The 24,178-nt window shown below is 38.4% G+C and overlaps 1 protein-coding gene across 4 annotated transcripts in view; it reads right to left on the reverse strand.

Moving 5' to 3' along the window:
* The window catches only part of LOC124616130 (E3 SUMO-protein ligase PIAS3), a 267,104-nt gene that overhangs the window by 71,026 nt on the left and 171,900 nt on the right, over nt 1-24,178 (reverse strand). For all 4 annotated transcript variants that reach the window (XM_047144400.1, XM_047144398.1, XM_047144401.1 and 1 more), the window contains 2 exons: nt 19,883-20,117; nt 5,022-5,148 (listed from right to left, as the gene is read on the reverse strand). In XM_047144400.1, the coding sequence (XP_047000356.1) occupies nt 5,022-5,148; nt 19,883-20,117 (362 nt within the window). The remainder of the gene's footprint in view (nt 1-5,021; nt 5,149-19,882; nt 20,118-24,178) is intronic.

Here is a 24,178-nt window from a genome sequence, read left to right on the forward strand (position 1 = left end):
AAAGTTTAGGTTTTCAGACATAATCGTAAACATTATAAAGTAGCACAGCGATGCATACACGTCAGCTACAGAGCTGCAACTTGCATCAGTGTGAACGGGAAGGATGCCGGCAAATGGCGCGGTGGCTTGTTGCGGTGTCCACGCGAACTACGGGACTATACGCGCGAACGGCCCTTACTTAAAAAAATAACCCTCGTACAGTATGCTACTGAAATGTAAACATTTGGGAAATTGTAAAATAAAATAATTATGATCTTGACAAAAACTTGTGCATACATACTAAAAACGATTCGTTTTAGTTCTTTATACGTGTATTGTTCCATATTATGAAAATCACATTCATTGGTTTCGTCCCTTTTCCTTGGCTTTCACTTTACACTTAGAATTACCCTTCCACTGCCTACACTACAGTGACATATAGCCAATCTGTGTGAAATATAGGAGAAGTGTCCAGGGCTGCACTGCTCTTTCCTAGACTTTAGACTCATTTATTAACAAAAAAACTACATAATACGATACTGCAGTGTTGGTGTTATTCTGATGACAATGCACTGCGGGGACCACAGCCATCGCTAAACACTTCAGATGAATTCGCAATTGCGAATAATGACTACCATCAGCTGTAGAATGGAATGATGAAAATGAAAATTTGTGCCAGACCCACTTGCGATAAGTGGGAAATCCGGGCTCAAGTCCTGATCCGGCACAAATTTTCATTGTCATCATTCCATTCTACAGTTGATAGTAGTCATTATTCACAACTGTGAATTCATCTGAAAACTACCCAACTTCAGCATTTGAGTATTGCACTGGATAATCTACAGACAGACCTGCAAATGAGGTTTAAAATCATTTGGTCTCATTCTCTGCATGCACCATTTACAACACAGATGTAAAGTAGATTGACAAAAACATGCAAACATCATGAGAAACAAATGTTTGAAAAGAAATGGAGATAATAGCCAAACTGCAGATTGTACTCTTGTACTTGACCATGAATGGCCCTCGTGCAATCTCTTCAATATGTTGCAAGTGTAAGCTGTGGTCAGAACAATGTTTGTGTAGTTGTGAGTGCATTAAGTCGGAGCTAAGTGAATTCATACGTGGGCAAATTGTCGGTGCTTGTACGGTGGATGCTCCCGTGACTAAGGGAGCTGATGTGTTTGGTGGTTCAAGAGGCACCATGCCGAAACTAATATTGCACACAAAGAATTCGCAATATCATCATCCGCTAGGTCACAATGTAGACGAAAGCACGTGTGTCGAGTGATCATGACAGACGGTCACTGAAGAGAATTGTGAGGAAAAGTAAAAGAACGACAGCTGCAAAAGTCACTGCAGAACTAAATTTTGCACAAGCACGAAGACAACACAAAGGAGCTCCATAAGCAGGGAATTGCACAGTGAGCTGGAATTCCAAAACCACTCTTCAGTGATGCAAATACTCGTTGTTGTTGTGGTGGTGGTTGATGATGATGATGATGATGATTATTCGTTTGTGGAGCACTCAACTGCGGGGCCATCAGTGCCCATACAAAGTCCCAATTTTTACACAGTCCACTCTAGCCACTGTCACAAATGATGATGAAATGATGAGGACAACACAAGCAACCAGTCCCCAGGCAGAGAAAATCCTCAACACAGACAGGAATCGAACACGGTACCCTGTGATCCAGAGGAAGCAACGCTAGCCACTAGACCATGAGCTGTGGACACAAACGCTCGTAACAGGAAAAAGTTGTGCTGAAGACAAGGCCTGGCTGGAGCAATAAAACAAAGTAATTTGGTCGGATGAGTCTTGTTTCACAGTGTTCAACTTCTGCCTGAGTTTATGTCCAAAGAGTAAAACATGGTGGGGGTTCGGTAATGATTTGGGCAGCCATATCATGATATTTTACAATTACTCTGCAAGGTCAAATTACCATCAAAAATTATGTGACCACTTTGGCTGATTAGGTCCGTTCCATGATACAATGTTTGTTCCCCAATGGGTATGCTATATTACAAGACAACAGTGCCTCGGTTCACACAGTTCCCATTGTCCAGGACTGGTTTTGTGAGCACATGGGGATGAACTATTGAATCTCCACTGCCCAACAGTCACCACATCTAAATATTACTGAGTCCTTGTGGTCTACTTTGGACGTATTATCGCTTTCCATTTCCACAATCGTTACCTGAACTTGCCACTATTTTGCAGGAATAACGGTCTAAGACTCCCTTGAAAACAGTACAGGTCTGGTATTTATCCATTTTGAGGTGAATGGAGGTGGTTTTGAATGGCAACAGGTTTCCTACACCATATTAGGCATAGTAATGTGTTGTGTTTTTGGTGTTTCCATATTTTTGTCCAACCTGCCTTCTTTAATGTGCATATCTGACAGGTGAGGTGACAGGTAATTACTAATGAGTCCTTTCCCATGTGATAAAGCACCCTCCTGTGTGAACAATTCTTTATTGAGAACCAGGGCATGTTCTGTGCTTCTAATGACCAACTTTCTCATTTCTATTCACTATGATGAATTTATTCAACTTAAGACCACTGTTGCAAAATGTTTCTCTGCAAATCTGTCTGCTTTCCAGAAACTACATCCAAATATGCCACCTCAAGTATCTGCAATGAATAATGTTCCATTTTCAGCAGTCAGTCATAAAATATAAACTGTTGCCGATGTCAACGTGAACATACCACACAAAACTGCACACCATTTTATATGGTAGCACTATGAACACTGACGTTGCAAGCAGTTGTTTGTTATGCAACTTACGCAACAATCAGTTTAGGATACTTCACTGTCTGTGATGGATGCATTAACATTTGTTAAGTATTTTTCATGTGGTTTGTCAAACTCAATTTTAGGCTTTAGTATTGCCAACTTCTCATTATCTCAGTGAACTTTTTTAGTTTGCACTTGCTGTACATTACAATTCAAATGATGACTAATTTCTTTTGAATGGGCTGTGCAAGTAGCTGCTGGAGCTCTGGGAAGAGTGTACAGATGAGAAGTGGAATGAAGAACCAGCACTGCTACTCATGGAGCATTATTTGAGATATTGCACGCCAGAGTCCATGACCTTGGTTATTGTGAAACAGAAGTTAAGGAATTCAGAGATATGTTGAACACCATGTTGAACACCATGTATGATGGATTTCTAAGAATATGGTAAGAAGTCTTCTATGAATAGTATATGAGGTGTGTGAGAAAAGTAATGAGGCTGACAACACTGCGTGTGACCTGCAGTGCTTAGTAGTTCTACTTGTGTAGACCTGTCAGTGTCTTCATCCCTTCCAGACGCTCAGTCCGAGTGAATCAAGTGAGACTAGGCACTGCAATCAAGTGGATGCTGCATCATGACAACGTCTCATGTCACACAGCCACTTCCATCACGGAATTTTTGACCTCAAAAGGCTTTCCTGTTATTCCACGGCCTCCCCATTCACCTGATCAGAGTCCCTGTGACTTTTTCTTTTCCCAAAACTGAAAAAGTATTAAAAGGATATAATTTTGGGACTCTGGAGAACATCCAAAAGAATGTGACCAACATGTTAAAGGCTCTACAAGTTGAAGCCTTTCAGTGCCGTTACCGAGACTGAGAACAACAAATCCGCCAGAGTATAGCTGCCAAATGGAACTATTTTGAAGAGGCAACATCACCGTTTGAAAGAAACTTTGATTGATAAAAAATCATCCTCATTACTTTTCTTGGACACCTTGTACAGATGATCCAGTAACTCAATGTCTGAGGAATGATGCTGAAGTCAATTTGAAAACCACCATTAGAAGAATCTACCGTAAAATTTTGTAATCAGTGAAGGGGCAGTAACAAAATGAATTCAGTAACTTTGACCATGGCTTTTGATCAATATAAACATGGTTTCCCTAGATTTGGATTCCAGTCTTTAAGATACTGCTATAGTCCATTTTTTTTTTTAATTTTCCTGTTTGCTATCACAGCTAGTAGTTATTTATACTCCAGGAGGAATTATTTATAACCATGAGGAAAGTGCCACGATAATGTTGTTGATTTAATGAAGTTTATTAAATCAAATTGACTCTGAATAGCATACTGTGAAATCTGGAACTCTGAACTTATCTGACTACTCCTGCCACCAGTGTCTCAGCTGAGAGGAGCTTTGCCGACCTAAATATGATAAACAATTATGGGAATAGTTCACCAATTCAAGAATGGTATCCAAACTTAGATCTATTGTAAAATGAAAACTCTCTCCTGCAGCAACTGAGGTCCGACTACAAATTTCACGAGATGGTGGTCACAAATTGAGGTGAAAAGAATCCAGCATCATTACTTATGTGGTATTTTCATATTTTTAAAATTAACTTTATTCTTTTATAGCTGCTAATCTTTATGGAAAGTTCAGTACACAACCACTAGTCTGTACAATTTTCATCCTGAATATTTAAGCTGTCCTATGAGTACGATTTGTTCACGCAAACATTTCAAAGAGGAGTGCAGAGAGTGGAGGGGTCTACAACTGCCCCATATACAGATTACTGTGGGGAGGTGAGAAGTGTGCAGTGCTGGCAACCTGGGAATTAAACAAATATTAATTTTGTTTTGTTCTTAATTTGGAGCAATTATTGATTTAAAACTAGCCTATACAGACAATGAATGTTTTCCCTGCTAAGTGAATAGCATTTCCCTCTGCTTACTCGAATGCAATAATATAAAACAATAGACTATTTTGGACAATCACTGCACAAAAGCAGCCACTGTGTCACTTCATTGTTTGTAAATAAAGGCTGGCAAACTTGCAACACTTACACACTTAACCCAACATATCCATTCTGACCTAAAAACCCCAGAGCTAAACAAAATGGGGACGAATTACAATCCTACCTTATGCATCTCTCTTTGCCTGGAAGCAAGGTGAGATAAGGAAAACAACCTATCACACCAAAACCCAACACTGCTAAAATCCACATAACAAATTGTTACGTATCTACAAAAATAAAAACTACATAGTTCAGAAGCTTACTAAAATATATATATAAACTTACAATAGGAGAAAGCACCCTGGTCTGTTCATTTTTAACAATTAGTGAAGACCAAGAACCATCCTGATGTAGCTGAATCTCATTGCTGTCAATAGGCAATTTTGGAGAAGCCAGAACTTGCTGGAAGTACCTTTAAGAGAAAGAAGTTTATTATATCAAAGCCATATATAACGGAAACAAAAGCAAAATGAGGGCCACAGTTCCCTCTAACTTCAATGTTTTATGAAATACACAAATTATTTGATAAAATTGGGTGTTTCAGTGTTACCTTACACTAGCCCCTACACATAGAGAAATAATTTCACCACTGATCACTGGTATCTACATTTGATTAAAGAGTGTTTATATTATCACATGTGTAAGTACACACAATAGATACCTATTCCGCTTGGATAGGTAATTACATAATCACACATTTAAGAGAGAAAAAGCATCTCTAAAGGTTTCATTTGATTTATTTATGTATTGATCCCAGCATCCCAAGTGTTGTAAACTACAGAACACTTGGATATTAAGAAGTATATATGAAACTTCCTGGCAGATTAAAACTGTTTGCTGCACTGAGACTCGAACTTGGGACCTTTGCCTTTTGCGGGCAAGTGCTCTACCAATTGAGCTACCCAAGCGTGACTCCCGACCCATCCTCACAGTTCCAATTCTACCAATACCTCGTCTCCTACCTTCCAAACTTCACAGAAGCTCTTCTGGGAACCTTGGAGAACTAGCACTCCTGGAGGAAACCTGGCAGAATTAAAGCTGTGAGGACGGGTTATGAATCGTGCTTGGGTAGCTCAGTTGGTAGAGCACTTCCCCGCAGAAGGCAAAGGTCCCGAGTTCGAGTCTCGGTCCGGCACACAGTTTTAATCTGCCAGGGAGTTTCATATCAGCACACACTCCACTGCAGAGAGAAAACCTCATTCTGGAAACATTCCCCAGGCCATATCTCCACAGTATCCTTTCTTCCAGGAGTGCTAGTTCCGCAAGATTCGCAGAAGAGCTTCTGTGAAGTTTGGAAGGTAGGAGACGAGGTACTGGCAGAATTAAAGCTGTGAGGACGGGTCGTGAGTCGTGCTTGGGTAGCTCAGTTGGTAGAGCACTTGCCTGCGAAAGGCAAAGGTCCCGAGTTCGAGTCTCGGCCCTGCACACAGTTTTAATCTCTCAGGAAGTTTCATATCAGCACACACTCTGCTGCAGAGTGCAAATCTCATTAAGATGATTCTGGCCATTCACGCTTCCAGAATTTATGACGACATGACAGAAAAGTTGTGAAAGGCTCTAAGCAAACCTTACAATCAAGCCCAAACAGACTGTGTGTGTGTGTGTGTGTGTGTGTGTGTGTGTGTGTGTGTGTGTGTGTGTGTGTGTGTGTGTGTGAGAGAGAGAGAGAGAGAGAGAGAGAGAGACATCTTATGGGATTAACTGCTAAGGTCATCAATCCCTAAGCTTACACACTACTTAACCTAAATTATCCTAAAGACAAACACACACACCCATGCCCGAGGGAGGACTCGAACCTCCGCCGTGACCAGCCGCGCAGTCCATGACTGCAGCGCCTTAGCCCGCTCGGCTAATCCCGCGCGGCAAAGAGACAGTGGTTAGCAGCAATATAATACTAGCTAGCATGTCAATTTAAAACAGCAACAGCTTATTAACATCTGAGTAACTTCTGTCTCACATCGTCTCAAGAGTTCAAAACACTAAATACTATGAGAGAATGTAATGCCAGTGTTTGAAAAGACTTAATTATCTTACTCTTTGAGGTGTATATGCTTTGCTGATTGCCCATGAGGCATGCACAGCTATTCTCCAGAAATTCCCACGTTGCTTAGGAGAGGGGGAATCACACACACAAATAAAAAAGTGTAGTCTAAATAATCACCCAAAAATGACTACTGTCCAATGATATTTGACCATCTGAGATTGGTACTAATGCATTGCACAAAATACTGAAGAGGTCTGCAGAGCTTTAAAAACCGGAGAGTTGTTCGATATACTGTACTGTCTAATGGCGGTATTGTGCAATTAATGTCAGTTCCTGCAATGACTGAAAGAATTTCTCAAACAACCGAAAATAGGTAAATAACAAAATATCAAGAAAGAGGCTGGAAGATGTAAGTGAAAGTGCTATCTATGACATTGAAGAAATGATGTTCAGATGATCAGAAAATGCCATATACCTTGCTGTCCAGAATAGCAGAGGAAACTGAAGATCATGGTATCGTGACAGTAAGTACAAAAGTTTGACTTGATTTACTGGCAGCAGTTCTCAGAATGGACAAATAAGATTCACCCCTGTTCCTTCCCCTCCAGCTCTTCTGCCAGAAGGAGCCACTGGTTCTCAAAGCTTGTAAAAGCTAAATCCTTTCGTCTGTGTGTTCACATGCCACCACTTGGTGAGTAGATTTTTTATCTATTCATTATTTTCACTGTTGTAAATAATTGTTGTGGTTTTCAAATCTACACTGCCATGAAAGAGCTCCTGGATCACTGAAATATTATCAAAAATATTCTTGGGCTTGTTCCTCCTTTCCACATAATTTCTGCCTACGTGTTGCACGACAACCAACTCTACCGCAATACAGTCAGTTCTTCATTAGCGAGTGCTGACATGTTCACTACGAATGCAGTGTTCTAAGTGACACATCCTGGGCATAAATAATGCACAATAATACTGTGCTTGCCTTGCAATTTGGCAGAATATATTGACACAACACTATTGTGTCAATGATACTGAGTGTGTGAGGGCCAATTCAGAATGTCTCTAGATTAATTTAATGTGATCTCATTGGAAGCATTGCTGCTCTGATGAATCTATGCCAGTGGTCTGCTCTCCTACTTCCTGGACACCAACCACTTTTTCAGTGCTTCTCTTCATCCCTGCTCACTTGTGCCTGACCCAATCCATTGCTGTAATCTACCATTACATTGATGGGACAGTCATCTTTGGCTGCAGGGTTATCCTACAACACCAGGGGCTGGACCACCTGCGAAAGCAGCCATACATCATAGTCCACCAGGATAAATGGCCACCATTAATCTGTGGCCAAGAACAAAGTGAGCTATAGTGTGGCAAAACATGCAGCTGAACATAACATGCTTGATTTCAATGGCTGCTTCACAACACTGGCCATACCGATCCTCCTCTCCACCATCTGATATTCTGAACTGCGCAGATGGGAGTTAACCTTACAACACATTCTCTGCTCCTGAAACCAAGCTGTCTTCAACCCCTCGATCCAACAGTTTCTGCCACCTCTACCTTGTCACATTCTCACAATTCGCCTCCCCTCACCCTCCATGTGCACTGCTCTCTGTCTGCACACCCTCTGGTCCATTCCCCTTCTCTGCTTCTCCCCTTTCAGCTCACCACTCTGCCCCCCCCCCCCCCCAACCTCCAGCACAGCCTACTGATGCTGCACCAAGCAGCCCTGTCCCGCTGCCTCTAGTCCCTGCATGCTCCAACAAGCAATTCTGATTCTCCTTTCCCCATCCTTACCCTGCTATCCTTCCCCCTTCCCTGCTCCATTCCTGGTTGTAGCTCCTGTTTGACGCTTCTCTGTTGCATTCTGGCCTAAGCAGCTACAGATAGAGGGCAGCTGTGTGTGTGAGGTGTGCTTGCTGGTGCGAATGTGTGTGTTTCTCTTTTCTGAAGAATGCTTTGGCCTAAAGCTGACACGTAATGTCTTTACTTATATAAAGATACAGCCTCAGTTTTAAAGTTATTTTTACTAAAAAAAAACAAGTTTTGCCTGGTTAAGGCTTCCCCAGATCTTTATAAAAGAAAAGGAAAAGCAAGGACATAATTATATAAAGTTACAAACTAAAGGGCATTGTTCTTAGCTGTACAAAATTTTAAAAAAGGAGTAATTTTTTAAAAAATAAATTAACATTAGCAAAGCATTGTGTATCACTGGCTGGTAGGGCAATTAGTCAGAATGATGGTAACAAATCATCTACAGGAGGAACAATCCATCAAAATACATGGGGGAAAAAATCAAATGTGTAAACTTGGAAGGATAAAAACTGTGGTAAAATTTATGAAAGCAAAATTAAAGGAGAAAAGGGGGGGTGGGGGGGCTGGGTGCATAGGCCAATAAAGTAATGGAAATTACTTTGAAATAGTCACAGCCACCAGGTGAAGTGCAGTGTAGAGCGACACACACAGCGAATCAATGTGGAGAGCAGGTGAGTAAACGGTCTAAGTGATGGCCACATTGCCACTAGAGTGCAGAGGAGAACCACGTTTCCCGCACTAGTAGGGCAGGACATCAACAGAAGATGCTAGTGTTGGTAAAACTTAACAAATTTAGGCATAAGGCCATAAAAAATAGCTACAGACAATAAGTAAAAGTGATTAGGTAGCATCTAACTGACAGTGTACGATGGGGCACAAGACAAAAATTCAAAATGCTTGGAAATTAGAAGAACACACACAATAGGAATACTGTATAATCAAATGTTGCCATAAAAACAAAGGCCCCTAAAAGTTTACAAATGGGTGTAAATAAAAAATAAACAAAATAACTATATGTATAAAAGTAATAAGAGTATTAAAATCATAACAAAACAGTGTGCAAAAGAAGGAAAAAAATGTGAGCAAATTAAGTAGACAGATTTTGTTTTTTATCAAGACATTGTAAGAAGTCTGATTTTTACTGACCAACTGATCATGCAGAAGCCCAACATTATTACCTGTTAAATGTGATTTTTTTAAAAATCTTTTAGGGTAAGTCAAATCTTGTCAACTACCACTGTGTTATAGGCATTATGAATGGCAATGTACCTCAAATTAGACATCTATTTCCCTATGGAAGCTGGAGATAATGACAGTTCACAAATATGGTGAACATAGACTTACAGAAAGCAAGTTTATAATGGAATGGGTGAGAAGAGGAAAAACATATCACCACGCCACTCCCAGTTGACCGCATTGTCAGTGTGTAAAATTTTTAATGTTTTGGCCACTCTGATTGGCTATTGATAATGAGGACGGGGGATGTTAGATGTCCTGTACTGGTGTTTGCTTTATTGCTTGCCACTAGTGGAAAGATATGAATGGGGGATGGTTGGTAGTTATGATGGAGTGCTTTTTACTGTGTATATTATGTATTGAACTGGGGACCTAGAAACGGCGGAGAGGCTTAGTCCCTGCCATAGCCCTCTGTAGTTCACAACCCCACAATAGGCCACAGCAGTCCACTCACCACACTGCCGCCCCACACCGAACCCAGGATTATTGTGCAGTTTGGCCCCCAGCGGACCTACCCGGAAATGTCTCATACCAGAGAGTGTAACCCCAAATGTTTTCATGGTAGAGTAATTATTGTGTACGCGTACGTAGAGAGAGTGTTTGCGCAGCAATCAGCGACATAATGTAACTGAGGCAGATGAAAAACTGCCTTAAAAATCATCCACAGGTATCATGTAGTTGTAGTCAGGGATAGTACATTGGTAAACACAGTGCCAACTTCAGGACAGAGGTGATAGGGCAGAGATAAAAGTAAAGATAAAAAATTATATATAATAATGGCGACAACAAAGAGGAGGGATCATATACTAACAGAGGTTACGTCAGAGAGGGTGTTGGGATGTAAGAATATGTTTGTAGACAACTTCACGTAAATGGAGTTCTGGGAAAATAATGCTGGAGGGGAGGATCCAAATATAGTGCCCCTTTTGGTGAGATGGCTAATTAGGTCCCTTGGGTCATGCTGTAGAATGGGTTCAGTAATTTGGTTCAGAGTGTCTCCCAGACAGTTAGGCCACCAGCTTCCCCTGTCAGAGGTTCGAGTCCTCCCTTGAGCATGTGTGTGTGTGTTGTTCCTAGTGTAAGTTAGATTAAGTAGTGTGTAAACCTAGGGACCAATGACTTCAGCAGTTTGGTCCCATAGAAACTTACCACAAATTTCCAAAATTTCCACACAGTTCGGTGTCGATTTATGTCAGTTAGTTAATTTCATGTTACATGCATCATTTGCTCGATAAATTGTAATCATGTGGAAGAAGTCATTTTACATACACGTCACAACTTAATTTTTAAATATGGCTACATGTTGAACATTGATAAAGGTCTTATTTTTTTCTTTTCTTTCTTTTAAATATCTGCAGATGTGAGTTAGTAATTGCTACCCACCGCCTTTCACACATTACAGAAATATAAATCCTTCTCCAGAACAGGAGGAGTTGTGGAAGGAGAAACTAAAAAATTTATCAAAAATTTTTGTTGTAACATCCTGCACCTTTTTGTCCTAAAGAAATCTTAATGTGGAGTAATGAACCTAATTTTTCCTTCTAGTATTACAGTTAGATACATCACTGTTTCTTTTAAACTGCAGTGGATTATTTACAACAAACTTCATGACGGAATAAATATGCTGTGACACAGTAGTCAGAACACCCAAAAATTTAAACAAATGTCTACAATTTTTATGAAATAATATATATTGCAAGAGTCATTTGTTACTACAATTCCATTAGCACGTCATGTTGCTGCCAACATCGGGTGCATTTGCAGTTACTTTTACATTGTAATTAAAATGAAGAGAGGTTAGTTTCATTTGCTGTGAGTGCCAGCGAGATTGTGTGTCAAAAAATATGTCTATTCAAAAAAATAAATATGTTATTGTGTGCATTAAGTGATAGGCATGATAGTTCATTTTGCTAGTGCATTTACTTACATTTCTTTCAGTAGGTAATTTCACTGCCTGGCACAAAGAGCACAAGTACTTCACAATTTAACACTTTCAGAATCATATGTTTACAGTCACTCCAACGAGCCTTGAAAGCTAAGATAAACTCGTTTTGCTGTTAAAACAGTATTATGCAGTGAAGATGAAAATATTTCTATCCATATCACGTTTTTTATGTGGGTAGATATTGCAGATTTATTATAGTTGTTTATGTGGTAGGCATTTATACGTTTTTTGGATCTATGTAGGTCAAACCGGGCGACACATCCAAAAAAGATATAATGAACACATACATGCATACCACACAAACAACTATAATAAATCAGCAACAGCTACCCACATTTAAAAAACCAAAACAAAACACATACTTGTGTGCACCCAGGACACCCATTGCACGATATCGGTCATGATCTTCATATTTTACGTAAAATGAACGAGGGACACCATATGGACTTATATGAAGAACTGGAAATATTCATTCTTTGCACAGTTTATGGAGACATGTTGGTAAATGATAAACTCTAACATAATAATACTAACTTCTTTGAAAAATTCTCCAATGTTGAATGACCATTTCATGGGGAAAAATTGTGTTTACCAATTACTCACGTAATATATGACGTAACAGAAATACATCTACATATAAATGTTTCATCTTCACTCCATAATACTGCTTTAACAGCAGAAACTAGTTTAGCTTAGCTTTAAAGATTTTTTGGATTGATGTAAACAAATGATTCTGAAAGTGTTAAGTTGTGATGTACTTGTGCTCTGTGTGTTAGACAATGAAATTACCAACAAAAATGTACATAAATTCACTAAAAAAATAAGCTAATCATGCCTGTCAATGTACACACTACAACACATTTATTTTCCAAAACAGACGTCTGTTTCGACACGCAGCCTCACTGGCACACACAGCAAAAGAAAATAACTTCACCTTAATTACAATGTAAACAGAAATGTAAATGCACCCGATGATAGCACCATGTTGCTGAAACACGCCACACTAATAAAACATTAGTAACAGGTGACTGTTACAGTATATATCATTTCATAAAAATCTTACAATACAGTCACAGGCCTCAAATAACATTCATATAACATGGATAAATTTAAGATGTCTACAAGATCATAACGGTTGTGCACCACATATTATTCTAAAAGTTTCTGAGCAATTAAAACTTTAAGAAAGAACGAAAATATGCAAAATATGTCAGCTTATTGATTTGTCTCTTCCCATTATTTGCAATGATTCTAGGTGCAAATGAGGCTGAACTAAGTTGTTTTAAGGGTTCCAAAATGGGCTTTCTTCAGTTTAGGTTTAAAGTCTCATCAATTTGAAGTTTCCACCCTATTTCTTATTTCCTCATCATGTGTTACACTTATCACTGGTGTAGTACCCACAGATGTGCAGAACTGAATACGTTGTGTTCTATAAAAAAAAAAAAAAAAAAAAAAAAAAAAAAAAAAAAAAAAAAAAAAAAATACTTTTGAGAATATTGTCTACTCCTTAATCTCTTTCTGTTATGTGTATATGGGTTGATTACAATACTAGGGTCACCTGTAAAAAGAACAAACTCTGCTTGTTGCACATTAGAAGGAAGGTCATTTGCATATATGAGGAACACTAGTGGACCTAAGATTGATCCTTGGGGAAACACATACATGATTTCTCCCCTGTGTAGAACAATGTCACCGGACTACACTGGTTGAATTACTAGGTACAAATTTCTGCATTCTTTTGGGTTCAGATACAACGTTATGCACTACTAGTTGGCTAAACCATCAATCCCTTGAAACTTCAATTTGTTGTTGCTGATGTTGTGGTCTTCAGTCCAAAATCTGTTTTGATGCAGCTCTCCTCCCTCTACAATGTTTTACTACCTCCACAACACTAACACTGACACTGACTAGTGATAACTTTATGTCTCAGCATGTGTCCTGTCAACCAATCCCATCTTTTAGTGAATTTAGTGTCACGAATTTCTTGTTCCCCCAATGCTATTAAATACTTCCTCATTAGTTACATGATCTGCGCATCTAATCTTCAGCAGTCTTTTGTAGCACCACATTTCAAAAGCTTCTGTTCTCTAAACTAGATATCGTTCATGTTTCACTTCCATACAAGGCTGCACTTAGGACAAATACCTCCAGAAAAACTTCGTAACACGTAAGTCTATATTCCATGTTAACAAATTTCTCTTCAGAAAGACTTTTCTTGTCACTGCCAATGTAGATTTTATATCCTTTCTACTTCAGCCATCATCAGATATTTTGTTGCCAAAATAGTAAAACTCGTCTACAACTTTAAATGTCTCATTTCCTAAATATATTTCCCTCATTTGCATCTGATTTTTTCCCCTACTACATTCCATTAGCCTTGTTTTGCTTTTGATGATGCTTCTCTTATATTCTCATTTCAAGACACTGTCCATTCCGTTCAACTGTTCTTCCCAGTCCATTGCTGTCTCTGACAGAATTACGATGTTATCGGCAAAACTCAAAGTTTTTATTTCTTCTCCTGAACAATTTCTACTCCAATTTTTTCTTTGGTTACCTTTACTGCTTGCTCAATGTGCAGATTACGGAGACCACGCCCTGCCTATCTAATCCATGTTAATTTAGGCAAGTATTTGATAATTTCTGAAAAAGCTATTTGATGCAGGACCTTAATATTTTTACTGTATGTTACATGTTGCTAATAGAGTCAACTGTACTAAAATCTACTTTATCCATTTTATGGTTTTTAAGAAATACTTTTTTAAATTTATTAACAAAAAATATTAAGTTTTTCTGCAGAATTTTTTTTTTGAACTTCCTAATGGGGGAATATTAATCAATGTAGTACCAGAGGTAGCTTTTTATGTTATGCAGAGTCTCTGAAAATTTCATTCATTTATCTATGATAGTTTCTGATATAATGAGGCATATGTACTGAAAATTTTAGTCTGCGGGAAATTGACTTTAAAGAAAAAACTTTTGAAATTTGTTACTTACAGTTAATTAAAACTGTCCTGCTGCATATGATGGCCCTTCTTTGGCCTCTCGCAGTCTTCCAGCTTCTTTTTCACCTTCCTGGGTGTTTGCCTTGCTTTCTTGGCCATATGAGATGCATCGGCTATCCACATTTTATCGCAATGTTGCAGCCCAGTGATCATATTTTCACCAGGATTAATTCCCCGCTTTTTCAGTACCCAACACTTTCCAATATTACCACAATTGAATGTAATAACAGCATCATGAACTCCTAGTTTCATTGTATGCTTGCCTACAAATACAGTTTTAGGAAGGCGGTTCCGAAATATGCTGTTGAAACATTCATTTGGGTTCTGTGTCTGCCAGTGCAGACATTTCCTTAGAAGGTCAGGATGAGCCAAGTCTCTGAAAATAGGTTTAATTGCAGTAATAACAGCAGCAGGAAGAGAATTCTGATGAGAAAAAGATCCTCCAGTTGCCTGAGCCCTATTGTATTTGCACTGGGAATTTTCTCCTGATGGACACAGTCCATGACATGGCATATCATCAGTAGAGGACTTATGGAAGAATATGGCCCAAACATCTCTCTTCATTGCCTCCAGATTTTCTTTATTTCTCCTAATTGCCTGCATATAATATACTGCAAGTTTCCTATAACAACTACTCGCAATCACATTTGAACAAAACTAACCGCATATTTGAAAGCATGTTGCTTACAAACAGCAGAAACAAAAGAATGCCGACCTTTGAATTCCAAGGATAGCCAACACACTCTGGAGGAGTTAAAAAAAAAAAAAAAAAAAAAAAAAAAAAAAAAAAAAAAAAAAAAAAAAACCTTAACGTGCAATGTAGGGGATATAAAAATCTAAAATAATGCAGAAAAGTGGGTGACAGAAAAGTGGGCGTGGCACATAAACACACGTGGTAGGAAAATGCTCTTTAAATGCTCGAAAAATTTCAGCAAAACCATTTTCAGAGTACTTAAATAAAACCTTAATCTACTGAAATATGATGAAAACTGAAAATCGTTTTTTTTTTTTCCCTTAACCACTGTGTGGTCCCCTTAAATAACATTGGGGACAGTTACAACCATGCCCACTTCCTGCCCAGCCACTGCTTCCCTTTCATGCCCCTCGACTTTTGTTAATTGCTGTCAGGTTTCAGCACAAGTTGTGAATAGTCTTTCGCTCTTTGTATTTTACCCATGCTATCATCAGAATTTCAAAAAGAGTATTCCAGTCAACATTGTCAAAAGCTTTCTCTAAGTCCACAGTGCTATAAATGTAGGTTGTCTTTCCTTAACCTACCTTCTAAGATAAGTCGTAGGACCAGCACTGTCTCACGCGTACCTACATTTCTCCGGAATCCAAACTGATCTTCCCCGAGGTTGGCTTATACAAGTTTTTCCATTTTTCTGTAGATAATTTGCATTAATATTTTGAACCATGACTTACAACCGGGTTGTTCGGTAATTTTCACACCAGTCAGCAACTGCTTTCTTTGGAATTGGAATTATAACATTCTTCCTGAAGTATTATACATCTTACAGACGAGATGGAAGAGAGTGTCATGACTGACTATCCCAAAGGTCTTTCAGTGTTCTGTCAAATTATTCTTGCACCACCGTATCTTCTATCTCATCTTCATTTACATCCTCTTGCATTTTTATAATATTGTCTTCATCTCCCTTGTACATACCCCTATATACTCTTTCAACTTTTCAGCTTTCCGTTCTTCGCTTAGGACCAGTTTTCTGTTGCAGCTCTTGATATTCATACAGCTGTTTATCTCTTCTCCAAAAGCCTCTTAATTTTCCTGCATGTGGTATCTTCCTGTCCCCCAGCGAAACAGCCTTCTAAATCCTTAAATCTGTCCTCTAGCCATTTATCCTTAGCCATTTTGCATTTCCTGTCAATCTCATTTTTGAGACTTTGCATTCCCTTTTGCCTGCTTCATTTTTGTATTTTCTCCCTTCATCGATAAAATTCAATATCTCCAGCATTATCAAAGGATTTCTAATAGGCCTTGTCTTTTAGCTATTTGATCCTCTGCTGGCTTCACTATTTCATCTCTCAAAGCTACCCATTTATCTTCTACCGAATTTCTTTTCCCCGTTCTAGTCAACCATTGCCTAACGTTCCCTCTGAAGTCCTCAACAACCACTGACTCTTTCAACTTATCTAGGTCTCATCTCTTTTTACTACTGTGGTAGGCATGGGCTTTGTGTCTATCTTGGCTATGATAATGCACTGAGGATGGTGTTTGTAGTATCTTATCCGTATTCCTATTTTCTTATTCATTATTAAACCTACTCCTGCATTACCCCTACTCGATTTTGTATTTATAACCCTGTATTCACCTGACCAGAAGTCCTGTTCCTGCTAACTTCTACTACATCCAACTTCAACCTATCCATTTCCCTTTTTAAATTATCTGTCCTACCTGCCCAATGAAGAGAGCTAACATTTCATGCTTCGATCCATAGAACGTCAGTCTTGTTTCTCCTGATGACAACTTCCTCCTGAGTAGTCCCCACCCGGAGACCTGAATAGGGGACTATTTTACTTCCAGAATATTTTACCCGAGAGCAGGTCATCATCAATTAACCATAGAGGAGAGCTGCATGCCCTTGGGAAAAATTATAGGTGTAATTTGCCCTCGCTTTCAGCTGGTCACAGTGCCAGCACAATAAGGCAGTTTGGGTTGATGTGACAAGGCCAGACCAGGCAATCATCTAGACTCTTGCTCCTACAACTACAGAAAAGGCTACTGCCCCTATTCAGTTTATCTGGGAGAATATTGTGATTCGCACAGTCAAATGCATTAGTTAGGTTGCAGAAAATACCAAATGACATTGTTTTATTATTTAAACCTTGTTCTGTACGTGCATCACAGTTTAAGTACTTAAATAATAGGTCTATAAGATATGGAGATTAAATTGTTATTTGCCTTGATAGATGTGAAATTTCACAGAATCTGCGAAAGAGTGACTATTTCTCCAAAATGAATCCAAAGTGGATAACATCTCATATCAGCAACGCTAAGGACTGACCAAGGCTATGCTAACAGGATATAAAAATTACATCATTTTAACACAATATGCAAACATCAATCACAAATTCTATAAAATATCTGCTCTGAGAGTTAATATAACTGCTTAACTGTAGCTAATAGCGCAAAAATATTATAACTGTTTGTCTTTGTGTTGTAAAAATTTCATAGTTACTACTGGGTGAAGCAAAGTGGTAATCTCACCAGGGTCACAGCACTATCGTGTTTACACTTGAGAAACAAGGAGGGGCAAGGACATGCTGAACACCTCCAGTATTCTTACAAGTTGGCTGGTATCACACGCCACCCGCCCATCACCACATTTACACTCTACACAATGTATGGAAGACTAAAAGCTCATTTCAAAATCCAAATGTGAGGTTTGCTGTCACATTTACAGGTTAGGCATGTATATTTTGCTAACCTAATCAAATATAGGTTCCCAAGTATCAGTTGCCTAACAAGAATGGATTATGTAAATGTGCTTTTCTTTAGTCAACTCTAAAGTGAGTTTTTTTTTCTTCTTTAATAAAGAGAGGACATTGTTCAAGAAGGGATGTTTGGAAATTATATCCATGGGAGATTGTTTTATTATTACCACTGGATCACGCACATTATGGAAACTAGTTGTGAAACAATTACTGGCTCATAATTATTGTGATGAAACATTTTGGACACTTAAAAGCTGGAATTATACCAAATGGGTAAAGAAATTGTGAGTAATTAACAGAAAGAATCTGTATGACATTCTGGTGGTTGGAAATTTTTACTTCTACATTTTTATCAAGATGACTTTTTTTCTTTTTTTTTCCCCCAATTACTTGCACTTATTTTATTTCTGACCCTTTGCTGCAATATTCTAATCATTGTGTCAACTCTTATTTGCCCCCGCCCCCCCATTATACCATCTTTCAAAAAGTTGTTCCCCCCACTGCCCCTTGTGAGCTACTGAATGATTTGCCACCAGCAAAAGATTGTGGACGAGTGTGTTTGCCATAAAGAGAAAATGGCTACAATAATTTACAAGTTAATCTGCTATGATGGATAATATTGTTACTACCAATTAATTTTGTTTTGTTAGTTAAGAAAATATTTCATTATTTGTATATCTAGTTTCATCTTGATAAAATATGATTCTCCTCAAATAAATAAAGAAAAGACTCAATGGTCCATTTCTGAATGGTAGTCTGATATTTTGCTTTTGAGTCGTATATGAGAAATGAACACTTAATGATTAATCCATGTCACTGCCTGCTTGCTCAACAATTAAACGCTGACCGAGACTCTCATTCGACAATATTCCTCAGACACTGTCACATTTGTTTACAGTGTAACGTATATGACACCAAGTATTATGTAAGAAAATCGCTGTTTGCTTTGATTCTGATGCTTCTATCTTGTAAGCACATAATACATTTATTTTGGCACCTTTAGTTTTAAAAGCTAAATCCCATAGACAGAACAACTTCTCTGAGAGTTCCTTTGCTAGACTTGAAGTTCAGTTCTATGCAACAAAAGCAGTCTAGTTTTCGCAAAGTTGGTATTTCTTTATATCATTCACAATAACGTAGAAATTGCTGCTGGATAATACATTTATCCATATTGTTACTGGAATACTTATTGTGAGCACCTTACTTCTCCTTCTTTTGTGGAGAAACTTGAACTCCAATCTGCTCTTGGTTTTGTGTTCCTCCTTCCGCAATTTGCGCACTGTCCCCTGCTCAACTAACATTCTGACTGCCTGTTCTGTCACCATCTCTGCCAGATGCTAAATCCCTTCTCTTTTTCTCTGTCAACTTATTTAATCACAAGCCGTTGCATCACCCCACAAATACATTTTCTGTGTTCGCCCTGCACGCCTGCACTGTGTCATTGCAACGAGCACTACTTTACTCAGGGTGTGACTGTAGCTTATAAGGGGCCAAGTTAGTTCCTGCTATTACTGCTTTACCAATTCATCTTGCTGGGTAATACAGATAAATAATTTACATCAACACACTCTTAAAAATGTCAGATTTGATATAGTACAAAGAAATATGCAGTGTTATCTTGATATCTTTCTTGAATATTGGTGTATAGTGGGCAATGTTCATAAAACAAACTGTTAAAATATATCTAAACTCTTTAGACACTTATTATACATACCCATCAATTACAAGTGTATCATAGAGAGCTGGTTTGTCACAAACTGGGCACATCCATGTGGGTTTTCTTTCATTCATCTGAAGATACAGAGAAGCATCAAAACATTGTAAGTGGAAACACGTTGATGCTCTACAAGGGGTCGTCATTCGCATTTTCCCCAATGGGCAAACTAAAGAAACTCTCAGTGATGTAGTTGCTATTTCACAATCTGCATCCTCACTCAGTTTTTCTTTAACTGAAATCAACCACAATAATTATATGCATTAAAAACAAAATAAAGATTGTAGCACTTCCTACCAGTAAATGTACAAATGAAAACAGGGATAACTAATAATACAAGACATGGTAGAACAACTAATACCACTACTGTAAGGCACAAATGAAGATAATATAATACAAATCCTTACTTGCAATGAAGACCCTGAAAAGCACTACCACAATGTAAAATAGCCCAACTTAATTTTAATTGGTAAAGGAAGAGTATAAGCACACAATAGTGCAGTGTGGCACACTTTTTTTCTGTAACCCAGGGATGGCCCCCCTTGATCTGATGGTCGGGCCCCCTCTCACTGCTCTTTCTTGTAAATTGGCAAAAATTGAGCCAAATATCAAAGCAATTGTGAAATCTGTGAATTATCATGTTTCAAATGAAACTGTGTCAATGTTTCTGTAAAAATATATTTTTGTAATTATATTTGTTCAGGATGTGTATGTGGACAAAGAAAACAATCCTGGATTTTCCAGTTAAAAATACACTTTTTATCAGTTGAAAATACACTACCAACCTTAGTGGAAGTACACATTTTCCATGTTAAGTGACCCTACATATTCCCTTGGAGCTCTAAGACCTATAAATCCCTTGAATGGTAAAGGTTTTATACACCGGCATAGAATTTACCAGCATTGTAGGAAACAAAATCAGCAAAAAAACAATGCATTTTGGAAAGATCTTTGATACGCAGCAACGAGTAAATTGCATATTTTCATATTCAAAAGTATAAACACGAATTCCAACCAATACAATGTGGTAGCTCCTGGAAGCACTGAAATTGAGATTACAATGCACTTTTGTCAGCCAATTATAGCTGATGTCACGTGATTTTACCAGCCATCACTGTTAAGTAGCGTGAACACACAAATCGTTTGAATTAACATATAAAAAGCATAGCTACAAGAAAAGCAAAGCTTTCAAATATAATATTGGTTGTCAAAATTTTTTTGCTGTTTTCTCCTGGGGATGTGGTTAGGCAGGACCTTAGAGACAGCTTACATTGCAGCCACTGAATATTTCTGACAAGCACGATTATAAATTTCACTGCTGTGCACAGAACATTTTGTGGCATTTCGAATTTTCCATAGAAAAGTCAATTACATGTACAATGGCTCAATAACTCACTTCACATTTTAACATTTTTTTGCCATTGTCATTGCGTAACTTGTAATCTATGAAAGATCTAAGATAGATGTGAAAAAAAATAACCTTAAAGCTTTGTCTTTTTTAGTGTGTGTTACCATCTAAGACATATCAAACACAAACGGGTCAGTAAAATTTTAAATGTTGGTATAAATAGCTGGTCTTCCAGGCCCAAAATTTTGTAAGTGGCTTGTCCTCAAAGTGTTAAATATTGAATGATAGTCTAATGCTCTGTGATTTAAGAAATTCATCCCACATTCTCATATGTAACCTAACTCGTCGTGCACAAAAGGAAATTTACTTTGAAATTAATATTTCTCAAACCACCATTCGCAACATTTTGCCACGAATTGTTAGAAATGTAAACTGGGTGTATACGTGGACGAGGAAAAAAAATTCCCGGATTATTCCCGGTTAAAAGTAAACTTCCTCCCTGGTGAAAATACACTTTTTCCGTATTAAGTGAGAGTATACTCTCCTTGGAACTGTAAAACTAATGTCTTTTGCATGGTTATGGTTATGGTTATGGTTTTATACACCAGCGTAGACTTTCCCAGCACTTTAGAAAACGAAACTCAGGGAACAAAACACGTTTTGGGAAGTTGTCTGACTTGCAGCAGCGTGTACACTGAATACTATCGTATTTCGAAAGTATAAACTTGGATTCCACCAATCACCGCATGTTACTTTCCGAAGCATTGAAATTGAGTTTGCAATGCGCTTTTGTAAGCCAGTCAGAGCTCATGTCATTTGATCTCGCCAGCCAACAACAGTGGATATTCGAGAACATAGGACAAGTGATGTAGTCAGCCAACAGCAACATCACTGTTAAGTAACGCAAACACACAAATGGGAACAGTTAATGGTTTAAATCAATATACGTAGTGTACCTACAAAAAAAGGAAAGCTTTCACATATAATGTTGCCCCCTTTTTTTTGCGTTTTACACTTTGAGATACATCACACAAATGTGGCAATAAAATTTTTAAGAACGACATAAATGCCAGATCATCTGGGCTCAAAATTATTCTAAATGGTCATCCTCAAAGAATTGATTTTTAAATGAGAGTCAAAAGCACTGCGATTTAAGAAATTCATAGTACATTCTCGCATATAGTTCATCTTGCATAAAAGGAAATTTACTGTGAAAGTAACGATTTCAATCCAACAATTCGCAATATTTTCCTGGGACCTGTTAGAAACAGGTTCGTTTCAGCAGTTGCCAGAGAGCGCCAGATAACAAGAGTCACCACGCTTGCACAGCTACGATGACATAGGAAGCACGTATGTTCGTACGTGTAAAACATTAAAAGATCTTACGTTATGTCATAGAAGAAACAAGACATTAGAGGATACTCCAAGAGCATGGGTATTTCGTGAACCATACTGAAATGCATAATTCGGCTTAAAGTGCACATTCGTACGTCCAGTTTCGGATGCAAATTTTCTTGGAGTACCAGTATTGTATTATCTTGTGTTTGGTTCGTTATTATGGCACAAAGCCATATGTGCTACAAGATGAAAACATGCACCTGAAATGCAGCAAACAGTTGAAACTAGCCAATAGTGTGGAATTAAACACTCCATTTCAGTGGAAAAGTTAATAAAAGCCAAATTTCTTCAGCAAATCGACAAAAATAACTTCATTGTTCTGCAATGTGATTAATGCTTGACTGTCAGAAACGGGAAATAAAATAAAGTCTGAAACTAATAACATATTTTAGCCTTCCGTAATTATGTGAATGTATTTTAATTCATTTGACAACTCCCGCTCACAGAAGTTAGTTTTGTTTTCATTTGACGTGAGAGCAATAAACGAAAAGGAAACAGCAAAATTACTAAACGTGAACACCAGTCACGTGAGACTACCCACCTCCCCGTTACAACTTAAGGCTGCTCTGTAGATCTGCCCCAGATCTACGATGTTTCCGAACTGTGGCATACTAGAGAGTGGCGCCCCTCCTCCCTCGAGCGTTTGAGGTAGGACGCCAAAAATTTTAAAAATCGACTTTTCAAAAATGTCCATTTTGAAGTGCACATCTTTCTGAACAGTCTGATACATAAAACGTGTGTTTGAGGAAATTAAAAACATTTTATTTGGTCTTAAATGTGCCAAAGTGCAGTGCCATGCCTCTTCACACAGCATTCTTCTACCACATATCACTGTATTTCGGTCTGTGGAACTCAAACGTGTAACATTTTGTAATGGGTCCTATCAAACTATATTCAGAACATTGGAAATTAAAATGTCCTGTGGTGCCTCTCCTGTCTCCAGTCGGCCAGTTTGACAACCTGCCCCTGTTTTAAAAACTCACAATAAATACTGGATGGGATTATTTGTAACGGGGACAACAGGAACTCTTCAGAAAATTTGCACTCTCTATTGCCTCTTGGCTAATAACTTGATGTCTTGTGTGACATAAAATTAAATATAATAGAGGGAAACATTCCACGTGGGAAAAATATATCTAAAAACAAAGATGATGTGACTTACCAAACGAAAGTGCTGGCAGGTCGATAGACACACATACAAACACAAACATACACACAAAATTCAAGCTTTCGCAACCAACGGTTGCTTCGTCACAAAAGAGGGAAGGAGGGAAAGACGAAGCGATGTGGGTTTTAAGGGAGAGGGTAAGGAGTCATTCCAATCCCGGGAGCGGAAAGACCCACCTTAGGGGGAAAAAAGGACGGTTATACACGCGCGCGCGCGCACACACACACACACACACACACACACACACACACACACACACACATATCCATCCGCACATTTACAGACACAAGCAGACATATTCAAAGGCAAAGAGTTTGGGCAGAGATGTCAGTCAAGGCAGAAGTGCAGAGGCAAAGATGTTGTTGAATGACAGGTGAGGTAT

This window comes from Schistocerca americana, chromosome 5, assembly GCF_021461395.2.
Source record: "Schistocerca americana isolate TAMUIC-IGC-003095 chromosome 5, iqSchAmer2.1, whole genome shotgun sequence".
Classification (NCBI taxonomy): domain Eukaryota; kingdom Metazoa; phylum Arthropoda; class Insecta; order Orthoptera; family Acrididae; genus Schistocerca; species Schistocerca americana.